At 43.1% G+C, this 13732-nt stretch overlaps 1 protein-coding gene across 1 annotated transcript; it reads right to left on the bottom strand.

The window, feature by feature from the left end:
* LOC121381251 (glycoprotein-N-acetylgalactosamine 3-beta-galactosyltransferase 1-like) lies at positions 1-13283 on the bottom strand. Its single transcript, XM_041510488.1, has 3 exons — positions 12613-13283; positions 1099-1790; positions 1-173 (listed from the first exon to the last, which is right to left on the bottom strand). Exons 1-3 carry the CDS (start codon positions 12842-12844, stop codon positions 66-68), a joined length of 1032 nt encoding a protein of 343 aa, XP_041366422.1. The 5' UTR covers positions 12845-13283; the 3' UTR covers positions 1-65.
* Between the last annotated feature and the right edge of the window lie 449 nt (positions 13284-13732).

Genomic DNA, 13732 nt, shown 5'->3' with positions numbered 1-13732 from the left:
TCAATAGTGTGTATATGTATACACAAATGTATATATTTTATTGGTAAAAGAACATTTAATGTCCGTCATGGTTGAACGTATTTGAGGGAGTAGATGAAATACTCGTATCCTGGATAGTACCACGGCATATATTCTGAAAATGAGATCAGCTCACGACTGACGGCCTGTGCTGGCTGAAAATAAAAACAATATTAAATAATGTAATTATGGTAATTATGTGGATGATCTTAATCATGATGGTGATGATGATGATGATGATGAAGAAGATGATGATGATAATGTTCAGGGTAATAATGAATAGGATTGTGGTGGTGGTGATTATGGTAATAATGTTCAGGGTAATAATGAAGAGGATGGTGATGATGGTGATGAAGATGATGATGATGATGATGGTGAATATTACTTGACAATACTTGATCCATAGGAATGGAATATAACTCATTGGTAGAGCGCTTGATTCACAATGGATTTTTTATCTATCTCAACCAATGTCCCACGACTGGTAATCAAAGGCCGTGGAATGTCCTATCCTGTCTTGGGAAACATGCATATAGACAATCCTTTACGGCTTTAACAGTAGGAGCAGACTGTGTTTTCTCGTTTTCTATAGACCATGTGTCGAAATAACCATATGTTAGACACCAAATAGCCGTAGTTTAAAAAAAGGTGTATTTAAACAGATATTCCTTTTCTTTCATTTGATCCAAACAAATGCATTGTGTATGAACTGTCCGAACCGTTTGGTCGTCAAAGGCGTAAAAACACTACTGCTGCTGCTGTTGCTACTACAACTACTATTAATGCTATTGCAACTATTGCTGTTACTACTACCACGACACTACTACTGCCATATATAGCTACTACTTCTACTACCCAGAAGCGGATCTAGGGGAGGCCCAGGAGCCCGCCCCCCCCCTAAATTTTGCGACAGTTATAATTTTATTATATATTAATTTAATTTTTTTTACGATCCCCCTCCAAACCTCCCCCAAAGTTCCTTTGGCATTCCACCTCATGTCACTGCCCCCCCCCCCTGGATTTTCTGGATCCGCCACTGCTACGGCTACTGCTGTTGCTACAAATAATGTTGTCGTTCACCTGTTTACAGCTTTGCGGTTCTAGATCCTTCCAAATAGGGCTGCGACAAATAAACGCTTCATATTGTGGTTGGAACTGTTCGGACAGTGACGCCACAAGAAAGCGACTCTTCCCCGATTCATCAACAGTGTCCATCAGCGACACACCTATCCAATTCATGCACATGGCAAACTGCTCGCCCTCTCCATACGGGAAATTATTGCACTGTAATCCTTTGTGTCCCTCGTTTCCCAGAAGACCCAAACCTGCTTTTGATAATACGATTCCCGACTGAGGACTTGCAAAAACTGTTCCACCAGCAGATGACCCTAATTTGTGGCCATAGTAAGCTGGATGGTTGGGGTCCAGTTTGGACAGGAAGTGACGTAAATTTTCCATAATGATATACTGGCTGCCGATTATTCCAATAAACCAATCAGCATCGTTTATATACTTTTGAAAAATGTAGCGGAAGCCTAAAACTATGATAGAAGAGCTATAGTTGAGACGTCCATCGATTAATTCTTTATTCAGACCGACAGCTGGGAGGCTTGCATTGTAGTGTTCAAGAAAGAAGACGATCTTGTTGCACTTCCGCCCCCAAGTATTGTTCACGAGCCTGGACGTCTTTAAGAACGCATGCGCGTGCTTGATGAAAAGCCAGCATACGATACTCACGTTTCTCCAGTTTGAATCTGATTTTTTCGTGTTAGCTGTCAAAAAAAAAAAAAAATCAAATCGTTCATATGTAGATAGAAATTATTTATTTATTTATAAATTTATTTATTTATTTTATACTATGTTATATTTGTGATATATATATGCATATGCATATTCTTAAAACAAAGTAGGGGAACCTGAAATATTAATGTTAATATCAACTATTAGACCGAACATACGTTTTGATCACAGACATCCTAGTAAAGAAAATTCAGATCTGTTTATCAACACACCGAAACACATTCCATAGTTTGCACGTGCATCACGCAGTTGCCCCGTATATGTGCGTGGGGTGTCATTCTCGATTTTGACAATTTCCAGAAAGGTCGATTAATCACTGTGGAACATTATTTCTGTCAATCTTTTTCATTCTGTTGATCAAACAGTTGTTATTGTTTTGTTTTAAGTAATTTTTATGGTTTGAATTTGCGATGCGGCGTATGCAACGCGATGAGCGTCTACGGGCTATTGGCATGCTGCAAACGGGAAGAAGTCAGCGTGAAGTGGCCAACACGTTGAATGTTGCGAAGTCCGTGATTAGCAGACTATGGAACAGGTACCAACAAACCCAAAATGTTGACGATCGACCCCGTTCAGGTCGTCCCAGGGCAACGACAGGAGTACAGGATCGACTCATCCGTAACCAGGCTCTAAGAAATCGAGCTCAAACGGCAAATCAAATTGTTGCAAACCTTCATCAGGCTACTGGTGTCCGAGTTACGGGTCAGACGATTAGAAATCGTCTTCATGCAACCTATCTTCATGCTCGACGGCCCCGGGTTGTGCCTACCTTGACAAATCGTCACATTGCCCACATACATGAAAGGTGTAGGGTGCGTCAGAACTGGGGTATTCGTCGCTGGTCACGTGTTATATTTTCAGAGGAGTCCCTATTCACTTTGGACTTCCTTGACAGCCGTGGTCGGGTCTGGCGACGACGAAATGAACGGAACGCTAACGTCACAATACGATTTCATAACAGATTTGGCGGTGGATCGGTTATGGTGTGGGGTGGTATCACTATGTCTGACAGAACCCCCACCCCCTGGGCAGTACTACCGGGACAACATACTGATACCCTTTGTCGTCCCATTTGCTAGGCGTGTGAGTCGACGTTTTGTTTTTCAGGACGACAATGCCCGTGCTCACCGTGCACGAATCGTCAATGCTCACCTCCAGCAGCACAACATCTATCGAATGCCATGGCCAGCAATGAGCCCAGACCTTTCCCCCACTGAACACGTCTTGGACATGATAGGGAGACGTGTGCGTCAACGTCAAAGACCGCCGACCACGTTAGCGGAACTTGATCAGGCGCTGCAAGAGGAGTGGAACAGACTTCCTCAAATAGCCATTGGGAGACTCATACGCAGTATGCTTCGTCGACTGAATGAATGTCTGACTCATCGTGGCGGTATCACCCACTACTGATAAAAAACCCGTCAATTTTCAAATTTCACTTCTGACCCCAATCGTTCTTCAAGATCTTTGGTGGTCATAAAACCTACTGTAATACTGAACTACCGGTTGTAATGTTTACCCAATTAATTCACTATTATCATATAACCATTCCCCACAGCTAATATACCTTACAATTTTGGCAATTGTAAATTCTTATTAGAGTTCCCCTACTTTTTTTGAAGAGTATATATTTATACTATTTCTGTCTCTATGTATGAATCTATTATTAGATGACATGTACTAATACTTGAATTTTGCATTGGCATTGGGTGTTTTTAAATATATGTAATTTCTATACAGTAACTCCATTGCAAGGCCAAGAAACCAAGGCTCTCCAGTTCTGACATGATCAGACAACTCGGAATAATAAACGTATATTTCAAAAAGAAAAGATAGAAAAAAAAGGAACAAAGAGAAACGTTGGGGAAAGAGAGAGACAGACACACACACACACACGGAGAGAGAGAGAGAGAGAGAGAGAGAGAGAGAGAGAGGGGGGGTAGAGAGCGAGGAAGAGAGAGAAATATAGTGTGTGTGGTAGTGAGTGTGAGAGAGAGAGAGACAGACAGACAGAGCCACACAGAGAGAGAGAGAGGCAGAGAGAGAGAGAGAGGCAGAGAGAGAAAGAAAGATAGCGTGAGTAGTATAGGGGCCTGTATGGGGTCATGACCTACTTTCCCGTGATCACGTGACCTTGGTAGGAGACAATGGCCTTTGTGTAGGAGACAATGGGCTTCGTACAGGTGTCTGACCTTGGTAGGAGACAATGGGCTTTTGTGTAGGAAACAATGGCCTTTGTATAGGGGGGGGGGGTGGGTGCAGGTGTATGGCCTCGGTAGGAAACAATGGCCTTTGTATAGGGAGGTGCAGATGTATGGCCTCGGTAGGAAACAATGGCCTTTGTATAGGGGGGTGCAGGTGTATGGCCTCGGTAGGAAACAATGGCTTTTGTGTAGGAGACAATGACACAATGGTCTTTGTGTAGCAAACAATGACACAATGGCTTTTGTGTAGGAAACAATGGCCTTTGTATAGGGAGGTGCAGGTGTCTGACCTGGGTAGGAAAACAATGGCCTTTGTGTAGGAAACAATGGTCTGGGTGCAGGTGTGCGATCATGGTGTATTCAATTCAATGTATTGCATATTACCAAACAAACTGGTGTCGGCAAACAAATAAAAGCAAAGAAACAACAACAATTAATAATAACAATATGTACAGGCCAAGTGTAAGTCTGACGTTGGTTTTGGCTTCATTGTATAACGTCTATTGTGTTGTTTTTTGTATTCACAGTGGACATACACGTGAATGTTTTTTCACAGTGTTTTATTCTAGACACCCAAAATAATAGCCGTTAAAATATGTCTCGTGGGGAAGGACTGTAGCTGTTTGCTGACTGTTTGGTCTAAAGTGAGGCTTTCATGTCGCCAGACAAAATGCGTGTGTGATGATTTTCATTCATTTGTATTTCTTTAGCACATTGTCGACGTTTTCTTTGTTGTCGTCATTCAGCCATTCATTCATTCGCTTTATAATAGAGGAGTACTTTATCAGACCTCTTCATCGGCCCTCATACAAAGACATTTTATTACGCCTCTCCGAGTGTTTATGAAAACAGGTGAACTGCAAAAGACATACCGACGCGTGCCCGTCTCAAGTAGCAGAATAAATTTGTTATGGTATGCACACTGACCGTGAAAGTTTGTTTGTGTTTAGCGACATCACTAGAGTACATTGATTTATGAATCATCGGTTATTGGATGAAAAACATAATTTTGACAGTTTTAGAGAGGAAACCCGCTACATTTTTTCCATGAGTAGCAAGGGATCTTTTATATACACAATCTCATACCCCTTATGGGGCCAGTATTTCATAATTAAACACAAACTTTTTGTGCGTGCGTGCGTGCGTGCGTGCGTGCGTGTGTGTGTGTGTGAAACACTACAGCCCATTCCTATGAAGAAAGAACGCGTGACTGCAACTCAACGCTCCAACCTAACCTATGCTCTTTTAACTACATTTTAAACACGAGAATTTCCCAAGACTACAAGCCTTTAGAGACAACCAGTGTATTATGTCTGGTATATCAAAGGCCGTGGTATGTGCTGTCCTGTACACACAACTCTTGCTACTATAAAGTAGCGGCAGAAATATTCAATCACAAATCTAGTTATAGAGTAGAATACACAAAAAACAAACGCAATGGTTGAGAGAGAGAGAGAGAGAGAGAGAGAGAGAGAGAGAGAGAGAGAGAGAGAGATAGACAGAGAGAGAGACAGAGAGAGAGAGAGAGAGAGAGAGAGAGAGAGAGGAGAGAGAGAGAGAGAGAGAGAGAGAGATAGAGAGAGAGAGAGACAGAGATGAGAGAGAGAGAGAGAGAGAGAGAGAGAGAGAGAGAGAGAGAGAGAGAGAGAGAGAGAGAGAGGGACGCGCGCCGCCATGGGTTTAACAAGTAGTACGTGTTAACCAAAGGGAAATAGCTGCATTTTTAAACAGAAATTTCTCTAGAGTACTAGCCTTCGTACAGGACTTTTTAATTACCAAATGGGTAAATACAGTGATCGATCTAGGATCGATCCCCATCGATGGCCAAATAGGCTATAGCCAACCAGTGCATTATGTCTGGTATATCAAAGGCCGTGGTATGTGATGTCCTGTGCACACAACTCTTGCTACTATAAAGTAGCGGTAGAAATATCCAATCACAAATCTAGTCATGGAGTAAAAAACACAAAAAAACAAACGCAATGGTTTGGTTTTTAAATTTTTTTATTTCTAAAGTACAATCGCTGGTCTCTCTAGAGACAACTACACAAGCAATGGACACACACTGGGTTACATCGAGAGGCCTTAAGGGCGACATGTGAATAATATGAGTGTTCATTTCTCTTCATCTTCGTGCTCATCATCAGTATCATCATCGTCGGTATCGTCATCGTCTAGTTCGTCCAAATATTCGCCAATCCAAGAACGATACTGATTTAATTTAGAACGAATCTGCGGTCTGAGATCTCTGTCTGGATTCACAAACTGTAGAATTTTTCTCGTGTTGGGGCCTTTGTCAAAGTAATACATATACGTCAGAAAGCGAGAGTACGTGTCTTTAAATAACTTCCATTGCAATGTCTTCATGTTTCTTTCGATGGCATCTTGGGACATGTTTTTTTCTTCGTAGCGTTTCCTCTTGCTTTCGAAATAGTCACGATTGATGTCGAATTCACGCTCGATCATCAGACGTACGCCTTCGTTTTCAAGATCGGACGACGGCTCTTCGTTTCCCTCCTCGCACGTTTTCACGTGTCGCTGCAAGTCACTCCCGTCTTTAAAGACCAGACCACACGTATCGCAAGACTGCATCCTCTTGACCTTTTTCAGATAGGGCTCTACCTCATCTTCTTCTTCGTCGTCGTCACTTTCGTAGGCGGGTATGCCTGGTAGTTTTCTCTTGAATGCGTTTCTTTGCATGATTTGCTCGTAGAGCTCCTTCTCCGACGGTGGTTGAAACTGTTCTGAGACATTCGCCGTTACGCTCGTGCTTATATACCATTCGGACGGCCCCGTCTCTAAACCATTAGGTCGAAGGCGCCAATGTTCGGGCGTGGTCGGTTTCAAGTCCACCAAGAGATGTCCGTAGGGCCTGTGGGTAGCTTCCTCAAACCGCTGCATGAAATGACGAGTATTTCCAGGATACATCTGCTGTGCCAAGGTTAGGACTTGCTGCTTGTCGATGGGGTTGTTGAACAGTGCCAGGTAATGACAGTTTCTTCTCTGTGTCGGGTCTTTGCTGTTATAGAGGTTCTGGTTGATGGCAATCACCGAGAGGTTTCTGTGATGACTTCCTTCCGTGAACAGATCGGTGATACGAGAGTCTTTTCCAGCTGTAGACATCAGGTCGTCCAACACGATGAGATTTCTGACTCTGGGATCCAAATAATGATCCTTTTCCAAATTCTCGGGTATGCCTTGAACAAATTTTACTCGAGCAACCATTTTGATCGTATCATAGAGAGGTTGCCATCGTTTGTAGAGCCAGATGATGCGCTGGGGAGGCGGGTGGATTTTACCATCCCTTAGCAGTTTGTACAACAAAAATGTTTTTCCACACGACGTGGGTCCCGACACGATCATGGTGAACGGATGTAACAATCTTAGGGGCTGCTGCTGCAGCGGAGCAGAAGCTATAGGAGCCATATGAGGAGCTATAGGAGTCAGAGGAGCAGGAGCTATATGAGCTAGAGGAGCCCTAGGAGCCGGAGCTAGAGGAGCCAGAGGAGCTATAGGAGCCAGAGGAGCAGGAGCCCTAGGAGCAGGAGCTATATGAGCCCTAGGAGCCGGAGCCGGAGCAGGAGCTATATGAGCTAGAGGAGCCAGAGGAGCCCTAGGAGCCGGAGCTATAGGAGCCAGAGGAGCCTGGAGTTGAGCTGAATGGAAGGTATTCCAATGACGTAGCATATTTGATGGTTTTGAAAAAGTCTTTGGACATACGGGACACGATCTTTTGTTCATGACATGTTCCGGAATAAACCAATTCTGATTCATGATGTTGACTGTTGAAGTGTTCGACGTGAACTGGCGATGTTGAAACTGCCATGCCTCCTTTTATAGTCTTCTCAGAAATGCTTGTGCCGTTTTTGCCCAGTCTGCTCTCGTCGTGTCTGTTCCACGCCACTCTCTTCACGTTTCCGTTTCTGCTCGGCCTTGGCTTGCTCTACCACCTGTTGTGTTGGGGACACCATGACGACTTTGGGTGCCGGGGGCTTGTTCTGTTCCTCTTTTTCTTTTTTCCATGTAGGGTCATACAGTTCTAGACATCGATCTACACTGTACATCATCTGACTTTTCCCACCACGTTGCACTGGAAAATGAGGTTGAAGTTTACCTTCTGCTTGCAACTTGTAGAAACGGGTCCACTTATCCACGTCGGGTACATATAACTTGTACTGGATTGACATGTTGCTTCTCTGAAGGTTCTACCTCAAATGACGATGTTACCCATTACCCCTTTTATTTATACTCTCTACAATTTCACGCATTTTTAATCTTTGTGTGGTACGTATGACCCATCCCCCATCCCAAAGCATAGCTCGTGCACGGCTCAGGGCCACTCCCGGGACCACACTCAGGGCCTCACACAGGGCCACACTCAGGGCCACTCAGGGCCATACTCAGGGTCACAGGTCCACACACACACACACACACACACACACACACACACACACACATACAGGGTCACCCTTAAATTAATAACAAACAAAACGTGTTATTCACGAGTTTATTTTACAAAACGAAAAGTATCACACTCATGCAATACGTGTTTAATGTCTGAACACGTTATTCACATAGGGACATCTCGGGGACAGTCTGTAATGTTCCATCACTGGATCGTCCATTCTCTGCCATCGGTAGACGCGTAGTCCACAACAGTAACAGACAACGGCATCATGGTCTCCCGTGTAGAAGAAACCGGCCTTGGCGAGCTCCCTCGGTTTCTGGCGTAACTGTAAGGGCCACCACCCAAATGTCTGCATTCGTGTATAGAATCCTCTCATTTCGGGTCGATGACAGAACAAGTAATGTCTCGAAAGGCCATCCCATTCGTCATCGGCGTCGTAGGCATCATCATCGTAGGGAGCAGCATCCGTTTTATATTCTCGAGCAGCATCCGTCTGATCCATGGGTTCTTCGTTCACGATTTCGACGGGTTCACGGATATCCATGGGGTCTTCATCCACAATTTCACCGGGTTCACGTGCAGCGTCCGTTTGATCTGTGTCATTTTCTTCAGGTTTGGTAGTCACTCTTTTGATCGTGTGTCTTTCTGAACATTTACAGATCAAGACGTCGCCTTCGTCACTGCTGCAGCTGCTAACACTGCTCGAATATCCCGATGCCATCGTCTTCGTTCCAGATAGAGTGCAACAAGATACAAAAATGTCAAAATCATCAGCAAACACGTCTGCTCTCTTCGAGTTCTCAAGCACGAATGAGCCCTTGGGAGAGAAAACACAGCCTTATATACAAGTCAGTTTAGTTGGAATCATTCTATTGATGGTACCCGTTGGGGGTGCAGAAGGAGCACTGAAGAAATCCCATCTGGTTTTGATGGTCTGTCTCTCTCTCTCTCTCTCTCTCTCTCTCTCTCTCTCTCTCTCTCAACCATTGCGTTTGTTTTTTGTGTATTCTACTCTATAACTAGATTTGTGATTGAATATTTCTGCCGCTACTTTATAGTAGCAAGAGTTGTGTGTACAGGACAGCACATACCACTGCCTTTGATATACCAGACATAATACACTGGTTGTCTCTAAAGGCTTGTAGTCTTGGGAAATTCTCGTGTTTAAAATGTAGTTAAAAGAGCATAGGTTAGGTTGGAGCGTTGAGTTGCAGTCACGCGTTCTTTCTTCATAGGAATGGGCTGTAGTGTTTCACACACACACACACGCACGCACGCACGCACGCACGCACAAAAAGTTTGTGTTTAATTATGAAATACTGGCCCCATAAGGGGTATGAGATTGTGTATATAAAAGATCCCTTGCTACTCATGGAAAAAATGTAGCGGGTTTCCTCTCTAAAACTGTCAAAATTATGTTTTTCATCCAATAACCGATGATTCATAAATCAATGTACTCTAGTGATGTCGCTAAACACAAACAAACTTTCACGGTCAGTGTGCATACCATAACAAATTTATTCTGCTACTTGAGACGGGCACGCGTCGGTATGTCTTTTGCAGTTCACCTGTTTTCATAAACACTCGGAGAGGCGTAATAAAATGTCTTTGTATGAGGGCCGATGAAGAGGTCTGATAAAGTACTCCTCTATTATAAAGCGAATGAATGAATGGCTGAATGACGACAACAAAGAAAACGTCGACAATGTGCTAAAGAAATACAAATGAATGAAAATCATCACACACGCATTTTGTCTGGCGACATGAAAGCCTCACTTTAGACCAAACAGTCGGCAAACAGCTACAGTCCTTCCCCACGAGACATATTTTAACGGCTATTATTTTGGGTGTCTAGAATAAAACACTGTGAAAAAACATTCACGTGTATGTCCACTGTGAATACAAAAAACAACACAATAGACGTTATACAATGAAGCCAAAACCAACGTCAGACTTACACTTGGCCTGTACATATTGTTATTATTAATTGTTGTTGTTTCTTTGCTTTTATTTGTTTGCCGACACCAGTTTGTTTGGTAATATGCAATACATTGAATTGAATACACCATGATCGCACACCTGCACCCAGACCATTGTTTCCTACACAAAGGCCATTGTTTTCCTACCCAGGTCAGACACCTGCACCTCCCTATACAAAGGCCATTGTTTCCTACACAAAAGCCATTGTGTCATTGTTTGCTACACAAAGACCATTGTGTCATTGTCTCCTACACAAAAGCCATTGTTTCCTACCGAGGCCATACACCTGCACCCCCCTATACAAAGGCCATTGTTTCCTACCGAGGCCATACACCTGCACCCCCCTATACAAAGGCCATTGTTTCCTACCGAGGCCATACACCTGCACCCCCCTATACAAAGGCCATTGTTTCCTACACAAAAGCCCATTGTCTCCTACCAAGGTCAGACACCTGTACGAAGCCCATTGTCTCCTATACAAAGGCCATTGTCTCCTACCAAGGTCACGTGATCACGGGAAAGTAGGTCATGACCCCATACAGGCCCCTATACTACTAGTGTGTGTGTGTGGTAGTGAGAGAGAGACAGAGACACACACACACACAGAGAGAGAGAGCGAGAGAGAGAGAGAGAGAGAGAGAGAGAGAGAGAGAGAGAGAGAGAGAGAGAGAGAGAGAGAGAGAGAGAGGATAGTGTGTGTGGTAGTGAGACAGACAGACAGACAGAAAAAGATTGGGGACAATTGTCGCCACACGGGCTACTCCTATGGAGAAGTAGCGAGGGATCTTGCACATGCACTGTCCTATAAACACAACGAAAAAACAAGAGTTAAAGTTGGTTTTGTTTTACGACACAACTAGTACACATTCATTTATTAATCATCGGCTATTGGAGTCGGTCTGGGGTCGATTCCCATCGGTGGGCCCACTGGGTTCTTTCTCGTGTCAGCCAGTGCACCACGACTGGTATATCAAAGGCCGTGGTATGTGCTATTCTGTCTGTGGGATGGTGCATATAAAATATCTCTTGCTGCTATTCGAAAATAGTAGCCCATGAAGTGGCGACAGCGGGTTTCCTCTTTCATTATCTGTGTGGTTCTTAACCATATGTCTGACGCCATATAACCGTAAAATAAAAATGCGTCATTAAATAAAACATTTCCTTCCTTCGGCTATTGGATGTCAAATATTTTGGGGTAATTCTGACATGTAGTCTTAGAGAAGAAACCTGCTACATCTTCCCATTAGTAGCAAGGGATCTTTCATATGCACCATCCCACAGGCAGGACAGATATTCCAGTCGTGGTGCACTGGCTGGAATGGCAAATTGCCCAATGGGACCACCACGAACGGGAATATATCCTAGACGTACCGCAAATCAGACGAGCGCTTCACCACTGGGCTACGTCCCACACACACAACAAAACATATCAAGATCTTTGATGTACGAGTGGTGGGGGAAAAAACAATTCCATCGAAGGCGATATCCATGGACCCATCGCACCTTTTCTTTCACTGAATACATACCGCTCCGAGTTATTTTGGTAACGTTATACTTTTTATATAGTCCATTAATACGCAAATTTAAAAAAAAAAAAAATCTGATATTAAATTCTTAGCTGTCCTGTTTGTCTTGACTTTACTTAGGTCATGTATAACAAGGAAATGCATGTTTTTTTAAACAACATTTCAGCACATTTTGGTACCTAACGTATGTTAATTTCAAGATTTGGTCTAACGCGTAAGAAATTAACCCCACTGCAGGCCACCTCATCGATTAGTAGGAATGGGTCTTACACACACCACAGCCTTTGATATACCACTCGTAGGGAACTGGTTGGAATAGGGGGCAAATGCAGAGTGGGGTCCGTGGTGATTGATCCTACGATCCACTGCACTCCAGCCGACAGTCTACAATATGAACTCATTAAAACAGATATAGTTTAAAACACGCCTTGCTTGCTAATGCTACGTGTCTGACATGACACCCGTTTGTTCCCCCATCTTCTCACATGCATAGATTTTCTGTACAACTCAAGACAACTAACCTACCATATTTAAATAGTATTCCTTTTTCTTTCATTTATGTTTTAGATATGTATGACTTACTGAATATGCTATGTTATTTGATGAGGTATTCTTTTAATCCACCGACACCCTTCTATTTCATCCCGATCTGGCAGTTTGTCCCATCTAAAATTACCTGTTGTGTTTGTTGTCCCATCAAAGATGTCGTCACCTGGATGTAAGACCTTTGTATCTTTGCTTTGAGGCCGAAACAGACTCTGGACCAAACGTCGATGTGTATCACCGTCCAGGGACGCTGGACTTTGAGGCTCGTTAGCAAGAAAGACCAAACCAATACTGACCCCGAAAACCACACCAGCCAGTAAATGCAGAATGGCTGAAACAAGGCAACCAGGTTTCCATTTCATGTCCGAATTTTAGCCAGTTCTCATTTGAAATAATACAACGGTCAGTAAATGTAGAACGCTTGAAACAAGGCAACCAGGTTTTCTTTTCATGTCCGAAGTTTAGCCGGTTCTCATTTAAAATAACACACCAACCAGTAAACAGAGAGCTGTTGAAACAAGACAACTAAGTTTTCTTTTCATGTCAGAATTTTAGCCAGTCGTTATCTCGAATAACACATACAGCAGCCATTATAGTAAGTTTGAAAATTGTTCTAGTGAAACAAAATTTCCGTCGAATCTTAAAACCTTGGCTAGTACGGATTCTGAAGAACACGCCAGTTTTGAAAGGAAATCACCAAATTTCTTATCATTTTCATTTCAAATTCTTATTCAAAATGTTTGCCAGCATCAGATCCAGTGACGATAATGTCGAGTAAGAAGAAAACCACAACACAACATCTGTTCCGAGTGTTCAAATCGATCGTCTAAACTCACTGTATGCACAATACATCCCAAGTCACAGTGTGCTGCGGGACTTCACGCTTTGTGGGGGAAATCAATAAAGAAATTTTGTTTTTGTAAAGACTAGAAAGAAAAGAGACTAGAAATAAAAGAAACGGGTAAAGGTATAAACTCAGGTTTAAACTTTGATCTATGCATAGAGATTCAAACCGACAATAGTCTCCAAATTAATCTATTTCTTCTGGCAATTATGTAATGAACCTTTAGCCATTGTGTTTGGATATATCGAACGAGTCACTGATAATGTGGGTTTCGTTGTGTGCGATTCACAGTTGGATGGCCAGGCGGTTAAAGCCGATGATTTCAACTTCGAATTAGTTTTACATGCCCATATACCACTAAGGTTTCGATTATGTCTGTCCTAGGTCCTGACCCTGGATAACCAGG

This window comes from Gigantopelta aegis, chromosome 9 (genome assembly GCF_016097555.1).
Source record: "Gigantopelta aegis isolate Gae_Host chromosome 9, Gae_host_genome, whole genome shotgun sequence".
Taxonomy (NCBI): domain Eukaryota; kingdom Metazoa; phylum Mollusca; class Gastropoda; order Neomphalida; family Peltospiridae; genus Gigantopelta; species Gigantopelta aegis.
Note: the sequence above shows the minus strand (reverse complement) of the source record. Positions and strands in the feature narration are given on the sequence as shown.